Here is a 22,306-nt window from a genome sequence, read left to right as displayed (position 1 = left end):
TAAAACAAAATACTAAATTTATAGAGTATTCCACAAAGCACTGCTGATACATTATTTAATATTCTTTGTACAGGGTAAATGCTATTATGCTCCAACTGATATCTGAAAACATTATAACCTGGAGAAAGGTGACAATCTTTCCAGTGCCCCATTCAAATCAGCAGATTCAAATCAAATCTACAAGAATGGCCCTGACACCTGCCAGACAGCAACACTCAGTTCTGTTTTTACAGATGCCCCGTGAGTTCAAGTCAAGAATGCTTGCTTAAGACAAGAGAAGAGAGGCTCAAAAGATAGCCCACACTGAGGTCCCCGAATTAACTGACAACACATGTTCCAAGCAGGAAATGCACCTGAAACTGAGGAAATGAACAGTGGTGAAGGTGGGCTAGGCTGGTGATGAGAGCAAGAGGAAGAGAAGTAGTTTAACATTTATTTGGCTTTCTTCTGACAGCTTCTTTCCAGAAATAGTAAGGACTTTGAGGAGAGATATATAAAGAAATTTACAAGCTTCCACTGGTAAAACTGGGGGTAAAGGAAGAGGAGCTGGTGCCTTGAGAGACTTAGGGAAGGCTCACAAAGAATGTGGAGAGTGCCCCAAGCCAAGGGTGCCTGGGATTGAAGGCTAGAGGGGGTGTGTCTGAAGACTCAGGGAACCAGCAACCAAAATGATCCCCAATTCCTCTCCAGGGCCATAGTTAAGGAATGAATAGAATCCATCTGCTGAGCAATCATCTCTTGAACAACAGAGAGATCTCTGTGATTATGCTGTCTGTAAATTTCACTTTTATATCACATTACTTGCAATATGAAAAGTACCTGAATTTGTGGAGGGGGGCCATGCTATCCAAAAGAATGTTTCTTTCTCAGGTTTTGGATGGAGGATGCTAGTCAAGTAATTGACTCCTCACATTCATTACAGGCCTCACCTGACAAAGGTTTCTATAAATAGGATACAATGTTGAAAGCAAGGGTTGAGATGATTAGTTCATATTAAATTACCAGGTAATGAAATGGCACAACAATTTTTTTAAATGCTACTTTCTTTTGAGTTTTAGCTCACATCAAGTAAAATGAGTTTGAAAAGATTTTAGAAGGCTCAGAATTAGAAATCAAATGGAAATTTTTAAGTATCTCATTGAGTGAAATCCCTTCAAAATGTTTGCTTTTCAGAAAGACTCAGATAAGAATGAAGTGATCAAGATTCAACTAAACAGCCAGATTAATAACAAAACAGATTTAGATTCAGGTTTTCTATTTGTCTGAACACTTCAGTACAATCATGACCCATTTAAGTTAGAAGAATAAATAAAAACATCATAAAGATATTTTAACAAAAATGTTGGTAATAAAACTGAGGTACTTTAAAATCTTTGTTTACTTCCATGACAGTAAAACAATGTACTACGCATTTCAAAATAACTCATTAATCCTGGAATTAAATATCTCTGAATTACCAGTGTTTTCCAGTGGTGTACTGCAAATCCTAGAGTTATAGCTATTAGTTGCCAATTTGATCTTTAGTAAATTGACATAAACCACAAATATCTTTTTAATTAACAAAATCCTAATCAATTGATGTGCAAAGCTTTCTGAAATACAGATGGTGGAACATAGTGAAGAAAACAAAATATTTTTATGAATCAAGACAAATAGCAATCTCAACATAAAAGATAGTGATTGTAGAAGTGGCATTATCTATTAGAACAGAAATAGCAAAATATTGTTTGATACGGTTTTTAATAAGAGAACCAATTAAAAAAAGAGAGCCATAAGCAATCAACTGTCATAGTCAAGATTCAGTCTATGTATGCCACATTACCTCCTATGTGGTGCCCAGAGCTATGAGTATCTAATGAGGTATACATTTTATCTCTGCTTTCTGTGAGGGTGATGTTTGTTACAGGCCACTGAGAGACTCAATTAATAGTGATCTTTTGCTGTCAATAACCTACTAATGACATGAACTCCTCCTCAAAAGCGTTAGGAGGGCAGATGGCACCATAAGTGATTGATGGAACCTTTGACATGGAACACAAAAACTAAGCAAGAAAATTGACTAACCTAATACACTAATGGTCTGACAGATATATAGGCAGCCCATTTCAAGGCATAAATAATATTTACTGACATCAGAAGAATGGCAGAATAAAGACATCTGAAAATCCTCTCCTCCATAAAAGTAATGAAGATAGTGACAAAATGGTCAAAATCAACTTTTTCAGAATTCTGGAAATTAACCAAGGCTTATAGCAATCTGAGTAGCTTTATACAAGGAAAACAGAGGAATTCTAGTAAGAACAGTGACGTATGAGGCATTTTAAACCTGCCCTTTCCTCACCTCTCACTCCCCAGTTCTGTGGTAGCCTTGAAAACCATCGGCCTTTAATCATAGTGAAAACCAGCAACTAGGCAGCCACTGGAGGGGATAAAAGAGGGTTAAAGCTCCTTCAAAGCCCTATTCCAAGGAAACTGTCATTATCTGATCTGTCTAGTGGTTCTATGGAAGACTCTACTCACTCAGCTTGCTTATTTAACCTGACCTGGCACTCACACAGTGAAAACAGCCTTCTTCCCAGGGGCATTTGTCAAAAATAATCAGCTGCAATTGTTTAACATCACGGCTGCCTGGGGCTGTGAATAAGTTCAGGCAAATGATAAACAAACCCAAAAGCTTAACAGGGAAAGCTAGGGAATGTGATGTCCAAAGGGGGCTTTGAAAAACCCTGACATATCGTGGGGAATCTAGAAGGCCATATGTATGCATAGGACTGTGTGTATGTCAAGGTTGTACATGTACTCACTAAAGACCTAAGAAGGCCCTCTGCCTTCACCTCTGGCTAAATCTGAAGTTTTGCACAACCAGAAAATAAAGCTAAAGACATAGCTGTAAGCAGCCTGACTGAGCATTTAAGGTATGTTCCAATATGCTCTTCCGTGAAGAGTGAGAGACTTACAGTTCTAGGCACTCAAGAAAATCAACCTATCAGATGACCACTGAGCTAATCAGGTAGAAACTTCAATATCTACACATAACAAAAATACAGACTTTATTGAATTAAATTAACAAAAGTCACTATACAAACAACAACAACATACTGGGAGGTCAGAGGACTATTTGATTTCCAGAGCTTCCACACTATATTTAAATGTTTGTTTAAACATCTAGTTTTCAGGGAGAAAAAAAAAAAAAAAACATGCAAAACACACCAGGAAAAGAGTAGCCTATCATAGTGACTGTCCTGGCAAAAGCCTATATAGTACGACTTTAAATCACCATTTTAAGTATGTTCATATGTGTGTGTGTGTGTGTGTGTGTGTGTATCTATATATACCTATATCTATATATAGATATAGATATATTTTTTTAGGGAGTAAAAGAAAGCATGAGAATAATGTCTCACCAAATAAATAATATTGATACTGAGAGAGAAATAAAAAAAAAAAAAAAAAAAAAAAGAGCCAGACAGAAATTCTGGTAAGAAAAGTACAAGAGTGGAAACACAAAATTCACTAGAGGGGTTCAGTGGGAGACCTGAGCAGACAGAAGAAGAAATCAGCAAACCTGAAGACAGGTAAGTTGAGATTACTTGGTCTCAAGAACAGAGAGAAAAAACAATTAAAAATGAACAATGCCTCAGAAATCTGTGGGTACCATCAAGCATACCAACACACACATCATGTGAATTCCAGAAGGAGGCAAGGAAAAAAGGCAGAAAGAATATCTGAAGAAATAATGGCAAAAAACCTCTACAACTTTGAAGAGAAACGTTACACATTCTAGAAGCTCTAAGTAGGATAAACTCAGAGATCTATCCAAGGTGTTTTCACAATTAACCTGTTGAAAGAGAGAAAATCCTGACAGCAGTAAGAGAGGAGCAACTTGCCATGTTCCATGGATGCCCAATAGGATTAACAGCTGATTTCTAATCAGGATTCACAGAGGCTAGGGGAGCCTGAGTGGCTTAGTGGCAGAGCATCTGCCTTTGTCTCAGATCGTGAAACCAGGGTCCTGGGATCGAGTTCTGCAACAGGCTCCCCGCAGGGAGCCTTCTCCCTCTGCCTATGTCTTTGCCTCTCATGAATAAATAAATAAAATCTTAAAAAAAAAAAAAAATCAGAGGCCAGAAGGCACTGGCATGACATAAAAGTGGCTGAAAGAAAAAGACTGTTAATCAAGAATTCTAGATCCAGAGAAGTTATCCTCCAAAAAAAAGAAGAAGAAAATTAAGACATTCCTAGATAAATAAAAACTGAGAAAATCTAGCAGATCTATGTTAAAAATACTAAATGAAGTTCTTCAGGCTGAAATGAAAGGATACGAGGCAGTAACTACAATCCATATGAAAAAACACAGAGGACAGGGGTGCCTGGGTGGCTCAGTTGGTTAAGTGTCTGCCATCAGCTCAGGTCATGATCCCAGAGTCCTGGGATTGAGCCCTGCATTGGGCTCTCTGCTCAGTGGGGAGTCTGCTTTTCCCTCTCTCTCTCTCTGCCCCACCCCTTGCTTGTGCTCTCTCTCTCTCAAATAAATAAATAAAATATTTTTTAAGAATGTTAAAAAAAAAAAAGGAAAATAGAGTGCTGATAATGAAAGCTATACAGATAAATATAAAAGACAGTATAAATGTGGTTTCTGTTTGTAACACTTATTTTTATCTTACCTAATTTAAAAGACAATGGCATAAAGTACTAATTGCAAATGTGATGATGAGGAGTACCTGAGTGGCTCAGTTCGGTAAGCATCTAACTCCTGATTTTGGCTCAGGTAGTTATCTCAGGTTCATAAGATTGAGCCCCATGTCAGGCTCTGTGCTGAATGTGGAACCTGCTTAAGATGCTCTTTCTCCCTCTCCTTCTGCTTCCTAGCCCCCCACTCACACTCTCTCAAGCTTTCTCTCTCTCTCTCTCTCTCTAGAGAGAATTCTCTCTCTAGAAAGAGAGAGAGAGAAAGAGAGAAAGAGAGAAAGAGAGAAAGAAAGAAAGAAAGAAAGAAAGAAAGAAAGAAAGAAAGAAAGAAAGAAAGAAAGAAAGAAAGAAAGAAAGAAAGATGTTGACTAGCATATGTTGTACAAAGATATCTGTATGACAATGACAGCAAAGAAGGCAAGAGGGTACTGAGGTATATGCATAAGCAAAGTTTTTGTATACTAGTATAAAGTTGGTATTAATTCAAAGTAGACTGCTAAAAATTAAGATATTAACTGTAGTCTCTAAGGTATCCACTAAGAAAATAACTAAACACACACACAGACATTTACATAGATAAAACAAGAGAATTAAAATGTCACACTGTAGAATATCTGTTTACTACAAAAAAAGGCTGTTATGGATTGTACTGTGTCTCAAAAAAGATACACTGGAGTCATCACCTCCAGTACCTGTGAATATGATCCATGGGAAACATGGTCTTCATGGATATAATCAAGTTTAAATGAAGTAAAACTTAATTCAGATGCACCCTAATTCAATGACTGGTGTACCTATAAGAAGAAGAAATTTAGACACAATGAAGAGAACACCATGTGAAGACTGACATAGAAATTGCAGTGACGTGTCTATCAGCCAAGGGATGCCAAAATCTGCCAGCAGCCACTAGAAGCCAGGAGAGAGAAATAGAACAGATTCTCAATTCAGAGCCTCCAGAAAGGAACTAAACCTGCCAAACTCTGACTATTGGACCTCTGGCCTCCAAAACCGGGCGAGAATAAATAGGTGTTATTTTAAGGAGCCTAGAGTGTGGTACTTTATTACATCAACCTTAGGAAAGTGTGACATAGGCAGTAATAGAAGAATAGAGGAACAAAATCAAGAATTTGTTAAGGTAGGAAAAAAACGAAGGCTGGAAACACAGTAATAGTAAATTAATCAGAAGATTAATCCCTGGGGCAGCCTGGGTGGCTCAGCGGTTTAGTGCCACCTTCAACCCAGGGCCTGATCCTGGAGACCTGGGATTGAGTCCCACATCGGGCTCCCTGCATGGAGCCTGCTTCTCCCTCTGCCTGTGTCTCTGTCTCTCTCTCTCTGTGTCTCTCATGAATAAATTTTTTTTTTTTTTAAAAAGAAGATTAATCCCTGAAGTTTCAACTGATCAGAATGTAGGCTGATTTTCCATGACACTAGATAGTAAAAATTTACATAAAGCCTGCTTTCTAGATATATTTTAACATGTAGTATGAATGAATTATATTAGAGACAGACTTAGCCATAGTATTTTTCTGTAATCAAATGTTTCTTTATATGTAGCAAACTTTTCAGTGATTTTTAAAAAACACACAAAAATACATGCTATAAAAAAACAATATATTTTCCCCCTAAATTGATGAACAATTAATTCAAAATTTCTTTCAACATCACAGTTTGATTTTCTCTGGCCCACACGCGGCATCTCAGATACTGAAAAGATTTCTTACACATGGGCTATTCATGCCCATTTAATCTATTTGACAGTTTTGCTACATGACATGCAAATAAAGGAGTGATTAACAATAATCATAAAAACCCTTATGCTTCTAATCTAGGGCACAATCATTATTTACTGTTAAATGACATTACAGAATTTGGGACTTAAATTTTGAAAGCTTAACATGCCGATTATTATTGTAGTATGCAAAGGAAGATGTGGGGAAAAAAAAACAATACATTCTGGACCTAGAAGTAACAAACAATTTAGTAGATTAGACACAAATGAAAGCAAACTAAGAAACTGCACTTTACTTTCTGAAAAATATGCAGAATGTCACTCTACTATTCTATGAACCATTAACTTCATTACCAACCTTTCTGTTCTACACCATGAATCATCTGAAAATTCCATTACCCACCTGATATAAAATATGAGGATTTCATTTTACTAAGTGCTGAATTAGCAAGTGCCTAAGGTAGCCTTTCATAGGCTATCAGAGCAAAGAAATCAATAGAGAAATGATCCAAGAATCAAAAGGAAAGTATAAAGGAATGACCGTTGATTGCCTCATGTGTTAGCTGCTCTCTGTGCTTTATGAAGGTAAGTCAAAGGCAGCTTTTCTCAATGGTTTGAGCATAAGTGACTTCCTAAATTAATGAGGAAGATAAAGCACGTAGATGGTGTATTGTGGAGTTTGAACTATACTAATTTTGACAGGTGACATGGAAGCCTTCTTAGCTACTCCTGTGAAATTAAGGATTCAGAGGAATGGCAATGTGAAATGCCTTTTAAGATGCAAATTAAACCACATACATATCTAATGTCCTCCTTTATAAACAGAAATATACATGGGAATACTAAAAGATGGAACAGGAACATTTGTATGCCACAATTGAAATATGTAAATTTCCAGGCTTCCTAAGTATTCTAGAAAGTATTTCATATGTATAATCTCCATGATATATAATTCTTGATATAGCTAATATATACTATATTACATGTTATATATATTAGGTATGTATCTAATTATATAATTTCTAATACATATGTTCACATATATATATTTTTTAAAGTATTTTGTTTTGTTAAAAGGGATCTATACAGAGAAACATGGTTCCATATATTTGACCATGGTGTCAGTTTCTTTACAGAGCACATGTTGGGGCTTTTTCACTTATCATCTTGACACATGTTTTATCCCTACACACTTTTCCTCTCAGGAAATATCCTCTTTATTCTCAAAAGAATAAATATCCATATGTCATCAGATTTCATGAGCAATATTCAGAATTTTAGGTCAATGACAAGGGGGAAAATGATATTAGAGACCGAGAGAAATACGGACAGCTTTTACTACAAAGTACATTGAAGCATCTTATGGTAACCAAAAATGATTTGATGATTTATATTCCCACACTGGGTCTAGACTCCCACCTATGCTATCTGGTAATTCAGAAATGGGAACTGAGAATAGCAGTGAAGCCCACAGTATAGGTCTCTGTAAATTATTGATGACCATATAAATAGAATTTTTAAACAATGCATTTTCCATTGTGCTTCCCAGGAAGACAGAGGTAACCAGTCTTTTCAACATGAGGAACATTCATCCACAAAATAGCTCATTTTCCCCTGAAAATTTGGGACAATAAGCATAAATAAAATTCCTGACAGAACCTTTTGAGTTTCTTGGCTGTGAGAGGAGCAAAAAAGAGTCATTTGTTGAGATCACGTGTTTCTGAGTTCATTTATTCTCTGGGTTCTTGGGTCTGCATGGAATCACGAGGCTTCGTCACCCAGACGGGATATGACAAACAGACTGCAGTAAGAAGCAATAAGCTATGGAGATTTTTCAAGAAAAGTTTAGGCTTCTTGCACGGGGCTCAGAGGCTGGAACCTGACAGAGAAAACAAATGAGGAGCACAGGAATGAAGGGGCAGAGATGGAAGGGTCTGAGCGGGCTCTATTGAAGCTTTGCTGATGCGCACATGCCAATCCCAAGGCACAGAACTGTAACGTGGGGAGGAGCCTGTGATCATGCTTATGTGGAGGAACATTTTCATTTCATCTTTCATCACAAGTAGTCAAGTCATTTCACAGAGCTGAGGCCTCCCCTCCATCCTTCCCTTCCTTTCCCTTCCAAAAGGGCTGCTCCCAGCATTCAGTGTTAGGCTCCCAGGAAAGTCTGAGAAACTTGTTTTATGGAGGCTTCAGCCTTTTAGTATTTGATGCCCGTTCCCTTCCCCTAGATTTTCAGGTAGGCACAAACTTTGGCTTCCAATTTCAGAGGTGTTGGGGATCTCTTGAAATTCACAAATGCCAGGTTAAGAATGAAGTGCTGATGGTTATAATTGGCCAGAAAAATGGGTGTCCACAGTCAGATCAAATCATACACGGATGTCCCAAAGCTAAATATGGATGGCAGAAATAGAAAATTTCTCCTTTCCACTTCTTGCTCAAAATAAATCATCTAGCATGTCCTTCCATGTATTAAAAGGGGGAAACATTTTGGATACAACAGAGCAAAGTCTATTTGCATATTTTTTTATTATTCTGAAAAGTATAAGCCTTATGGAAAAATCATTTTAAAGGCCCCCATGTGAATTATTGACTTCAGTTTGGAAATTCTATATTGCTTTGATGAAACAGAAGTATAGTAAGCACTGAATTTGCTATTATTTTGAAACTATAAGGCAGTTTTTAAGTGTGCCAAGCCAAACATATTATTAATGCTCATAAATTACTATGTGACATATTTATTGTCTTTTACCAGGTAAATTAATTTTGATAAGTATATAATTACGTTAGAATATAAGATCATTTAAGTGGAAGTAAATATACAATAATCAAGGGTAGCGGAGAACTGATTTGTTAGTCATTATAAGATTTCTCAACTAAAAGCTGATGCAACATTTTAAGTATCACTATTTATGATCAATCTCAGATCATATAACAAAATACACTAAATGTAAATCTTGTAAAAAACTATACATTTTAACTGAACTGAGATAAAATGTAGTATAATATCATTGTGAATAGTATTTTTAGTGATATTTTACAGAGTAATATAAATTGAAAAACAAGTAGTTTGATCTGTTTATAACTTTGAATATAGGTAAGTCCTTAATACCAAGCATTTGCACTCCAGATTAATCAACTTGCCCTCTCTGGACCAGGCTGTAAGTAATGTACTAAAATTCTGATACAATTTTAAGACCTGCAGGAATCTTAAGGGAGATAACAGTTATTTTAAATTATTCATAACACAGGGAGAACCAGAATAGCTTAGATAAATAAAATCCATAGATACATCCTATATCCCCTACTGGTCAACAGCTTTAATATCTTTTCCTTACCAGCCAACCCATAAAATGAAAAACAAGACAAATTGCCCAACTTTAATTTCTCCTCCTTGACCATCCACTGCTGACTTCTCAGATGGGAGATTATTAAAAAAATAAAGCAAAACAACAACAACAACAAAATATTGAAAGCTAAGGAGCAAGAAGGAGAAGAAAGAAGCTAAGGGCCTAGATCTAATCTATAAATTAAGTAATCATGCAGGGAGCTCATTTAGTCCAGGTAGTTCTAAAGATACTATTATTATATTTCAGCAGGGGAAATAAATAAAATGCATCCCTTGGATGGATTTTCCCTCAACATCTAGTACCCTCTCACAGAAATGTGACTCATAAGTAAGAAACACACATGACAGTCATCCACAAAGTTTTCCAAAACTAGATGCTCAGGACAGATAGGAAGATTCTTCAACATATATAAGACATGCAGTAAAGGAACAGGTAAACTTTGGAGCTATCAAATCATCCTGTAATATTCATTAAGTGCATGTTATCACAGGCACTGAAATACAAAGGTGTGACCAAGACAGTCTCTCCCTAAAGACGGTAACAGTTTTGTTGGATTTACATGTAAATAAGTAAAGACAGAGCAACATGACGAGTGCCCACAGAGATATGTCGCACAGAATCTGACAAAGCATGGAGGGAATCTGGGAAGCATTAGGGAAGGCACTGTGAAAGATGCAGTACAGGATAAAGCTTTGTAGAGTCAGACAAGATAAGAAACCAGTCCAGCTGCTAGCAGGTTCTACAATGTGGCTTCTGAACCAATAAAAGGAGTTAGCTTTTTTTATATGTTTGTTTTATTTTTTATTTCTTTTTACATTTTAAAATTTAAATTCAATTTGCTAACATGGAGTATAGCACCCAGTGCTCATCCCATCAAGTGCAGGTAGCTTATTTTAAGAAGGAAAAGAGATAATGTATGGAAAGCAATCAGTGTGGTTTCTTGAAAATAATAAGCACTCAATACATTGTACTGATATTATTATTTATACAGTCTTGAGAAAAGGTATCAGCGATTTCTGGTGCCTGAGGAGTGGGAGCCACTGTATCACTGCCACTGGCTTCAAGATGCCCTGTGGGGTTCACATGTATTATGTTGTCTGAGTTCATACCTTAGCTGTGAGTTGCCTACACCAAGCTGGAGAGCAACAACAAGCAGTGTGGTTCAGGAGTGATCCAGGTCACAAGCCACACTGCCGTCTGTAAGGTCGGAGTTCACTCGAGAGGAACATACCAGGGTTTCTGCCTTAGCAATATCAATAGGAGACCAAGCACAGAGCAAAAATATCTCTTATCTGCCATGATAGGGCAATATATTCTTCAACACATGTAGTAGCAGATAATAGTACATCTGATTAACTCCTTATTACCAACAGTTATTGCGTAGTAAGAATGGAAGGAGAAAAAGTTAGAGTAAAAACTGCAGGAGTATGAAACACGTAGCATACCCAGGAGGCACCACAGGGTACTCAGGGACGAGAACATAGGGGTGCACTGGAAGAAGGCCTCTTCAGGCCACTGTACGCCAAGCTAAAGAATGTGAATTCTTCCTGTGGGTAATGGACAGATGCTGAGGTCTTCAAGGTGAGCTGGGCTGTATCTATTGTTTTGACCTTATGTCCATATTTAATAAGTATTACATAAAGTTATACTTATGTTTCTGCAATTCTAGGGTGCTTTTCCAAGATACATATATGTAAGTATGAATATTTGAGATTTCTTTGTCAGCGGTATCATCATTTAAAATGAATCTCAAATTATTTTTTAAGGCAGCAATATGTTAAAATTAGGGTTTGTAGATGTTCCAAACAACATTTGACTACTTGCCTGACTGTTAAAGATTAAGAATTCTCCCCCCACCCTTTTTATTCACTACACATTTAATCAAGGTCTACTATATAAAGTGCCACACATAATGTTAGACTCTTTTTTTAAAGTAGGCTCTATGCCCAGTGTGGGGCTTGAACTCATGACCCCGAGATCAGGAATCACATGCTCCATTGACTGAGCCAGCCAGGTGCCCCTAGACTCTTGATAAAACCTTAAAAGTGCATCCTATGTTAATTGAAATATGCATCTTCTGTTCCTATGGAGATTTAATAAAAAGTAGTATCAACGGATCTATTTTTCCACATGGTATTTTTAAATATGACAGATACTCTGAAATTTCCCTTTAAATGGTTTCCCCTTTGTTGGACACCTGGGTGGCTCAGTTGGTTAAGTGTCTAACTCTTGATTTCAGCTCAGGTCATGATCTCAGGGTTGCAAGATGGAGCATCATTGTGTCAGGCTCCGTGCTGGGCATCAGCCTGTTTGAGATTCTTTCTCTCCCTCTGTGCTCCCCACTGCTCTCTTTCTCTCTCTCTCTCTCATTCTCTCTCTCTCTCTCAAAAAAAAAAATTCCCCTTTAAACTGTTCAAATACATATATACATACATGAACAAGGAAGCAAGCAAGCAAGCTGGTAAAAGGATTTTTAAGAAAGATCATGAGCGGTAGGTGAATGTGAAGTAAACAGAACAAAGGGGAAGAGAAAGAGTGCAGTAAAGTGCTCTATAATTAAAGTCTGATGCATGCGGCATCTTCCAGAAACCTAAGAAGGCATGGTCCTATCAATATAATTCTCGAGGAACCCCTCTGTGAGGGTATTAAAGTATCAGAGTAGTTATTTCAAGAGTGGGTGCCTTCTATCCCTACAGTTTTAGAAGACATCACCATCTGTCATTCACTGGTGTTCTTTTTGTTCTGTTTTGATTTTTTTTCTCCAGTTTTCTTTTTTTCTCATTGGGGAACTCTCTCTAGCACTCTTTAGATAAATCAGGTAATTTCAGTCGAGTGCCTGAAGCTTAGTGAGAGGAATATGGGGACGTGCAATGTATTGAGGGGTACAGGCTGAGGCTCACTAGGTTTGGGCTCCCTTCCCTAATGTCCTGCTTCCACTGGGGAGCCAGGGGAGCCTCTGCAGCTCAGTTCCCTTTCCTGTGACAAGATGACTGATGTGTTTGGGGAACACTGTAAGCTCTGGGCTCTTCCACTCAGAGGAGGAAAAGAACTGCCAAGGCCAAGATGTAAAGGTCTTGCCAAAGCGTCAAAGGAAGACTTTGCAAACTCCTACCGTCTGATGGCGCGAGTCTTTTACTTTTGCACACAGCTGTCTGCCTGTTTCATTTGCTCTGTCTTCCTTTGGATTGCCTTCTCCCCTGGTGTGGTACAGCAGGCCTGGATTGCTCCCCACTTATCAAGTGCAGGGGACTGAGTGGCTTTCTTTGGGGCAAACTCTCACCCCTGCAGTTCATTTACTCTGTCGTCTTCTTTGGCCTCTTCTGACCAGACTCTTAAGACTTAAAAGTTCACGGTTATTGAGTGGGCTGTATAATTTATTTTTTGAAGAAGGCCCTTCCTTTTTTCATTCTTTATTCCCTCAGTTATGGAACTACCATTGGGTAGGGTCCATCCAGATATGGATAGGATAAGGTCCCTGCCTTGTAAAAGACCACAGTGGAGGAGGGAAGGCCACCATTACAGATTATCTGATGGCAAGAATTGTTGAAGGATAACATCATGACAGTAAGAACTTGTTATCACTCCAACCACAATCAGAGAACCAAACACCTGGTGTTTTTCCAGGTAAACTGTAAAGCTATGTTTAGCAACTTCTGTTGATTTTTAGAAGCTTTCCTGGAGTATCTACTTGGAGGTCAACTACTTTAGATACTGAGCAGTAGGATCTGCGATAAATGTAGCATGCGTTTCTGCAACCTTGCAATTAATTGAAGTGCTGAATTTATTCCAAGAGGTACTTTATTCAGTCATCTCAGAGCCTATGATGATTTTCCCCCTTATATTCACCCCCTACCTTGAGCTGTGCTGATTCTAGCTATTATGGCTTCCTTGATCCTCAATGAGGTTTTTTCAAACCACGTATCTAGCATATCGCCTGGTGCATACCTTGTGCATTTACTTCAAACGCAGAAAACTACTAGAGCTCTTAGAATATTTTATTTTTACACTTGCTATTTTCAAGTGTTGGGTCAAAGGATTATGTATAAACAGACATACCTGCAACTTATTTTTAAGGCAAATCTTAACTGTCCCACACTGTCCAAAGTACCAAAGTTAACTCATCAATCATAGATCTTTACTAAAAAGATCTGGCAAGGAATCTGTGAAAACTGAAATTGCTCAATCTCTTCACTGTATATTTATAATTACCAATCAGATTGCTACCTAATCTGTTTTCATAATTTCTAAAATACATCGCTGATGGTAGGGAGGCTTTTCTGCCCAACTCCAAGTACAGGCTTCTGATCAAATTAGCAGAAACAATCTTTGCATTGTTGATGATTCATGGGATTTGCACGCTAAATTTTAGCAACTATACTCGCTTTTAGATTTTGGAATTTTTTTTCCTGCACAAACTGACTACAAAGAACATAACTGATATAAACATAAGCAACTTATTTCTATACTTTGCACATGGTTTTCCAACAGCAGTTATTAGATTTCTTATCCATGACTACAGGTCCAATGTAATTATTTTATTCCTCAAATAGGAGTCATGGATCCCAGCATGCATTTTTTTCATTTAAATGGTTGCTCGCCTGTCTGGATTTCTTGCTTATATTCACTGTGGCATGTGTCATCACATCACACTGGTACGTGTGTCTGTTTTTCTTGTTTCATGGTAAGCCCCTTGAGGGGAGGCAGCTGACCTGGGGAAGGAATACAAATAAGACCAGGCATCTCCCATCACCACAACCCCTTTGTTTTCACAGTGACCACAAGAGAATCAAGGAAAAGAATACCAAGTTCTGTCTCTCCGGGATCTCATTTTGCCCCTAACTATCCCCAGACAAAGGGAGGAGGTGTGAAACATCCTCAAACTTGCAGCCCAATATCCTCACTGACAGGGCTAACAGCAGTTAACATGCTCACGTATGGTTGCAAAATTAATGCAATGTCTTGGCACACGTGAACTAGACTAGACCAGGGTCCTAAGTGGAGGAATCGAGGCAAATTTATGCAATGGGAGTCTAAGGTGCTGCAAAGAAGAAACAAAGAACTGTGACAAGATGGCAAGTGCTGAAAAATCCAAGCAACATTAATTAATGGAGTGCAAGCAAAAACAAGATGTGCAGACTGACAAAGAAGATGATTTGAAATTCTCCACTAATTCTTGGTAACGTGGGACCAAAAATAAATAAATAAATAAATAAATAAATAAATAAATAAATAAATAAGTAAGTAAGTAAGTAAGTAAGTAAGTAAGTAAGTTTTAAATAGAACCATGTGATGATGCTGAGGCTGCCACATTGTCTGGATTGGTTCACATCTGTGTCAGCAGGGAAATGGGGTGCTTTTTTCCTTACCTCCAGATGCTCTAAAATATAGGGTGGATTTGTCATGCCAAGCCTTAGCATTGCTCCCTCAGGAATCACTTCAACCAGTTTCCACAGCAGTGCAGGGAGATTGGTGCCAATGTCTCTGCCATAAGCCCCTGTGTCTTCACTGGTCAACCATATCTCACAAACACCCTCTGTGAATCAAAGGAGATAATTAACAAATCTGTTGCAGAGCTGTTTCCTTCATCATACAGCTGCTCACTCTTTTTAATGCAGTATTACTCAACACCATTATGCAGGCAGTCTGGGTATTCAATTGCAGAGAAAAAGCAGCTTATCCCATGGTGGCACTGGGTTATTAAGTTCATTTCATGAACACCAGAGAGTTACAACAATGCTGTAAATTATCAGTGCGTCCTATGGAGTGATTAACATTCACAGCCAATCAGTTCAACCATGCTTCCTCCACAGCACTTTGATCAGGACTAAAGCTACAATCCCATCACAATGAATACCGATTTTATGAAGCACCACAAGCCTTGGAACAGTCACTCTGCAGAATAGGGACTATCAGGAGTTAACTCACTAATCAGTCTGTCACCAATCCAAAGAAAAATGTCAAGTGTAGTTAAGGTTAAACTTGCAAATTATTAATTATGAGGCACCCATTTCTCCTGCAGTAACTATTCTAATTTGTTTTCTTTATTCAATTAAGAATAGAGTGCTCTGTACTGCTGCGTTCACAGAAGTCGGTTGCTGTATAAACTAAGTATTTGTGTCAAAGAACCTGTTTACTGACAGCTTGCATCCTATTTTCCATCAATCAGACTTCAGGAGAATGTATGTATGTTTTGTTGTTATTGTTATAAAGAATCCTGACTTCAAATATTATGGCCTGCAATAACATCCTTCCAAAAATCAAAAAGAAATACTTCTGAATAACCTAGTACCATTTAACTGAACTGAATAAAACAGAGTTAGCAAGAGCCACCCAGGTTTTCAGAACCTTTCTGAAAGCATATTCGATTAAAGGATTAGCTTATTTTAAAAGGCCAAATGATTCACACAAAGCTAAGACCAACAATCAAACAGCCCTGTGAAATTTGTTCATGCTAAAAAAGTGATTTGTTGCTTCAGCAGAACGTCAGCACACTCGCAAGGCCCACAAAGATGACAGCCTGACCCAAAAGTATACATTTCTTGAAAGAGTCTTCAAATTTTAAATTGTCTTTAGTTGATGGAAGAGAAGAATTTTAAAAATACATTTAAATATTCCTAGCCAAGAGAGACAACAAATAAAACACATGGCTTTTATGTGAATATAAACTTAAAAACTTATAGAAAAGAGAAGCAGGAAAAGTAAGGATCCTCACTCTGATGCATTCCACAGAGGGGGGAAAAATGTACATGAAGTTGAGATTTCCAATAACTATTATTTCCTCTAGAATAAGAGATATATTTACTTTACCAAATACCAGCCAAACCATGTAACAACATGCTTCACTTTACCCTATTTGTCTATCTTTCTGAGACCTGCACCTCCTCACACACACCCACACAACACAGAAAATACAAGGATAGAAATAAAATTTTAGTTTTCTGAAATTAAAAAATCAATAACTTAGCAGAGAGAACAGGAGGTATTAAAAAAACCTAGCTCTATTTAAAAAGTTGGAGATGTTTTCAGCATTTGCAAATCAGTAGTGCTATGAATGTATGGGTTTTCCTTATTTAAATTAAATATGTAGTTCCAGAAACCAATAAACATTTGCTTAGTTTTAATCATTTAATAAAAACTTTTCTTGTCAAAAGAAACAGTCTGCCATGTTCATAGGTTACCTTTGTAGTCTGACAGATGTATAAATATTCTCTGTACATGGAGTAAATATTTTTCTATTTTAAAAAGAAGGGTGGCAATTAGTGGTATCATCTTTATTTTAATATTACATATGCCATCAGACACTGGACTCCTACAACTTTTATTTTATTTTATTTTTTTGGTTTGTTTTTAATCTTATCACAAAATCCATTCCAGGAAAGGAGATGGCTAAGTAACAACATATACAGATTTTAAAACACTCTGAAAGAGGTTATAAAAACAGGACATTATCCATGATTTTCCAGTTACTGGCACTTGAGCAACACAATATGAATATTTTAAAATGAACAGAATAATTTTAATTTATAATTTTTCCATCCAAATGGTTCCATGTTACGCCTTATGTAGAGAGAACGAGTTCCTGGAACAGTGCCTTGCTGTTGCTTGATGAATATAGAAAGGGGAAAAAAATCACTATGAATAGGAATGGAAATAACATCCATGCAGAAAACAGCAGCCAGCTCTTAAAGCTGCATAGGTGGGGACCAATAGCCCCCTGGTGGGCTGAAACTTCAAATTAAATCACATAAAGAGGAAGCAGCTGTAACACTAAATCAGCAACAACAGGAATAATGGTCTTGATGTCTCCAAGATCAAGGCCGCTAAAATGCTCTGTATAATAGCAACCTGGCTTAAAACACAATGAAATGAGAGAATATGCGCAAAATGTGAAAATCCCTGGACTTTCGGAGAATTGTGCCTTGCCAATTCAATCCAGAATTTGTCAAAGCTGATGATGCTCTTCATCAACGTGAGAAAGTCAGATTTTTGCAGCGTTCTATTTCCAGAATTGTACGGAGTTCTGAGCCTTCCAATCATCAGGATAGAGAAAGCCATTTCCTAATAAAGGTGAAGCTAAACGCAGAAACCCTGTCCTGACATCCTTTTCTCCGGGAAGTCTTGTGATTATTGGCTGTGCAAGCAGTTCCTATCAGGTCAGCTTGCATATGAATTCACGAGGGAAAGTGAATGCTCCAGTCTGTGATCACTAATGGAGACCCGGGCATGCTTCTAGCTGCACACTTAATTGGCGATACTTATGGACAGAAGGGTTTGCCTAAACAGCTTCATTCCTTAAGGACTTCAGTTATGAGCTATATTCCTTTGCACATTCATTTCTTTATTGGTCTATCAAACATTTATTAAGCCCCTACCTACTATGTGCCCTGCATCAATTCCAGCTCATGACAGACATGGATTCATCATTAAGCTTCTGGGAGCTAACTCTGGCTGTCATCCAGGCACTGGCAAGGGGGACATTAGCAGACAGCCTGGGAACTGCACAGACGTCCCTAGCAGGAGTGCAGAGGCAGAGGGGGTGGGTACTGGGGAACACAACCTTGGAAACCAGAATGAGAGTCAGGAGAGCGGGGTTGGCTCCAAGTAAGGATGATGTCAGCCAACATGAGATAGGCCCAGTCTGCACTCTAACGTGGACGTTGATGAAAATGTGTCAGGAAAACAAATGCACGTAAATAAAAAAGAGACGCCGGCAGGAAGAGTGGAGATAAGAGGAGTGAATGCCCAGTAAAAACTCCCAGGGCTGCAAAAAAAAAAAAAAAAAAAAAAAAAAAAGGCAGGAGGTGGGAAAGTGGGAGGCAGAAATTAGTTTTTTATAAGCATTCGAGGAGAGATTTTTACTTTTTCCTATAACTGTTCATCCAACTGAGTTTTTGTTCGTGTTCCTGAAATTGTTCCAGTTGCCTTTCCTAATGAGCATTAGGTTCATCAGATCATCTCTCATCCTTTTGCTGTTATTCGTTCCGGTGAAAAGAAGAACAAACACTAGGAAGAAATGAAATGCACCTTGCCAGGGAAAAATCCTTTGAAAAGTTTGGTTATTAGACCCCATTACCATTTTATCCAAGTAATTATGGATCAGCCTAAAGCTGAAACACACAGTGCTTTTCCCCCTGAAACAGAACCACATCCACAGCTGGATTCAGATCTCTGCTCCATAGTAATCTGAGATGACAGAGGACAGAAAAAGGAGGAGACATAAAAGGTTAACAATAAAAGAAAGATAATATCCTCAAATAAAAGAGTCCCACAACAAAGAAAATCCCTTTTTGAAAAATCAAACTTTGCCAAAACTCAATTTCAAAAGATCATGACTCACTGTAACTTGTCCTATGTGGGGGCTTCACTGTAATAAACGGAGCATGTGGGTGAAAACTGACTTCAGCTAATCAGAGAAGGGATATTCTTTTTTTTTTTTCCCCTCCAGCAGACTTGCTTTTTACCATTTGGAAAATTTCTACCATACTAAGGTGTTTCACTGTTTCCACTGGGAGTAGAGTCTCTAGAAGTGAGGATTACAAAAACAGGGAAACTGTAAACAATGATTATATGGGATCGGAAGTTAAGGAGCACCAGACAGCCAGAAAATCTTTATTTGTGACATAGAATTAAAAAAAAAAAAAGGCATCTCAAAATCTGCTAGGTCTTTCTTCCTCAGAACATGCTTATTCTCCCCTTCTCCTGCTGTCTTGTTTCCCCATCATTAGCCTTGTCTTCCCTTCCTTCTCTGGGGCCTAGCCCCTCTTCCTTCCCCAATTCTGGCATTCAATCTCCATTTCCCTCAAAGGCCAATAAGGAATATGAATTAAACATGCATTATATTGTATTTATTTAATATGCATTCAATTCTCTGCTTTTCATTCCTGATGCTCTCTTTTAAGGGTGACAAGGGAATATTAATTAGATTTTTATGGGTTCTTTTTTTTTTTAAAAAAAAACTTAGAAAATTCACAAATAAATATGACCCTCTGATTAGGCATTTGAAGAGTCATAGAAACTTCTTCAATGGTGATGTTTTTAAGTAATAATATACATAGCTCTCCATCTAATTAGTCTATCCACTTAATAGTGAGACAATATAACTTCTTTGGGCCCTTCTAATCCTATCATTGGATGCTCAAGAGTTTTATAAAAAACTTTTTCCAACTTAAAAAAAAAACCTGAAATGACAATATTATTAAGGATACCATCATAACAGGACCAACCATGGCTATTCTTCATAGAATAACGATATGCACCACTAATAAAGATCCAATTAATAGGCCACCATCAAAGACAAGTATTAATTACCTAATTCTTCAACTATATCATTGTTTATACTACTTTTGGGAGCTAACAACAGTTATCAGAGACATGAAGGTGTTTTTTTTTTTCTCTTTTTACTTTGAACAATGTTTCATTTACAAAAAAGTTTCCAGAGTTGTACACCTAATGCCCATACCTTCTTCACTCAGACTCCCCAACAAAATTTTGCCACATTTGTGAGCTCTCTCTCTTTCCCCACCCTTTTGCTTGCTATCTCTCCAAATGGACAAACACATATGATTTTTTGTTTGTTTGTTTGGTTTTTCCTTGAAAATTAGTTGCAGACAGTGTGGCACTTCAGATCTGTATATGTCAGCATGTACCTTCTAAGACCAAGAACATTCTCCCTCATAATCACAATACAATCACTACTCTTGGCAAAGCCAACATTGGACAACACTCTCACTGTATTCCAGTTCCAGTTCAAGGATCCCCCGGTGACAACGGGACCCAATGCAGCACCCCCATCCCTGGGTTGGACATGCCTGTGTCCACACAACACATCAGTGTGACATCTCCACTGACTATGGCTATAGCCCTGCATGAAGGACTTGGGAGCTAGATGCTGTGGGATCACCATGGCCCTTGCTGCTGTTTTGTACTCTACACTTGGGTTTTCAATTAAGCTTAATGGCTTTTTCAAAACATGATTTGAGGGCAGCCTGGGTGGCTCAGTGGTTTAGTGCCTGCCTTCAGCCCAGGGCGTGTTCCTGGAGACCCAGGATCGAGTCCCGAGTCCCACGTCGGGCTCCCAGCATGGAGCCTGCTTCTCTCTCTGCCTGCTTCTCTGCCTCTCTCTCTCTCTCTCTCTCTCTCTGCGTTTCTCATGAATAAATAAAATCTTAAAAAAAAAGAATGGCTTGAAGGTCTAGTTTTCTAGACCTTTTACAGTGTACAGTATTTTACATAGCTGAACTATATTAAAAGTTTGTTCATTAAAAAAAAAAAAACCAAAAAACTGAATTACTTGTATTTCTTTGTACAAGTCCTGCAGCTCAGGCCTCTGTGCTTTAGCATATGCTGTTCCCTCTTTCTAAAATGTCTTCCACTCGTATTTGCATAATGAATATAATCTTATGGGAAATTTTCTTGACCACTCAAACTAATTCAGATGTTCTCCTGTGCTCCCAAGCATCTTGTGCAAAATTTTGTATCACAGTGCATTATATACTTAGTGGTTTGTTTCTTTCCTCTGATAGGACGTAGACATCAACCGGCAGAGGTGCCTGACAAAACCTTGCTAATATATATATGCCTAGGACCTACTACATTGCATATAGCACATAGGAAACACTCAATAAATTCTGGTTTCATCTACATACATAGTACATAGGGTGTGTGCACAGGAGTACACTAGGTTCTGTATTAGGCAGTGAGGAAATACCAAATTAAATTTCCTTTAGACAATATGGAAATGCAGCTTGAATGTGGCCAAGTGTGTTGCATGGCCTCTTAAACTTTACAGAAGATTAGCTGTCTTGCCTATTATCTATAGTGATAGCTGGACAGCACAGCAAGTGAATACAAACTGTTTTCGTTTTTTTGTTTTTTTCTTTTTTTCTTTTTTACTTAAAAGTACGATTTTCCGGGATCCCTGGGTGGCGCAGTGGTTTGGCGCCTGCCTTTGGCCCAGGGCGTGATCCTGGAGACCCTGGATCGACTCCCATGTCGGGCTCCCTGCATGGAGCCTGCTTCTCCCTCTGCCTGTGTCTCTGTCTCTCTCTCTCTCTCTGTGCGTGTGACTATCATAAATAAATAAAAATTTGTTAAAAAAAAAAAGTACGATTTTCCACTTACAGGTAAGTTCAGATAGATCAATTAAATTTTAAAATTATCTTTTTTATTGCTTTAATAGGAAGAGTTAACAGAGTATTTGCAGTGCTACACAGAAAAGAAGTTGTTGACATAAATTGATTGTGTTGTCACTAAGCAAAAGCAACCTGTTTATTTCTTTTGAAAGGTCATAATCAGAAAGAATACCGTTTATTTTCATGCTCCTACAAGAATCTGGAAATAATGGAAAGTTAAAAACAAACTAAACACCACAAAAGGATGACACACTTACAGAAAACCAGGCATCTGACTCCCTAGCCTCCAAAATCAGCAATAAGCCTCAATGAGGCAGATTAAGTTTATCCTCTTAATCCTATAAAATCCATAAAACAGTGTGTTTTATCCCATATATGGGCTTTTCTAATACTCCTAGAGAGGA

The 22,306-nt window shown here is 37.9% G+C and overlaps 1 protein-coding gene across 1 annotated transcript in view; it reads right to left on the bottom strand.

The window, feature by feature from the left end:
* The window catches only part of CDKAL1 (CDK5 regulatory subunit associated protein 1 like 1), a 635,724-nt gene that overhangs the window by 230,375 nt on the left and 383,043 nt on the right, over positions 1-22,306 (bottom strand). The window contains 1 exon segment of the mRNA NM_001284447.1: positions 15,138-15,304. Within this exon segment, the coding sequence (NP_001271376.1) occupies positions 15,138-15,304 (167 nt within the window).

This window comes from Canis lupus, chromosome 35 (genome assembly GCF_011100685.1).
Source record: "Canis lupus familiaris isolate Mischka breed German Shepherd chromosome 35, alternate assembly UU_Cfam_GSD_1.0, whole genome shotgun sequence".
NCBI lineage: Eukaryota > Metazoa > Chordata > Mammalia > Carnivora > Canidae > Canis > Canis lupus.
Note: the sequence above shows the minus strand (reverse complement) of the source record. Positions and strands in the feature narration are given on the sequence as shown.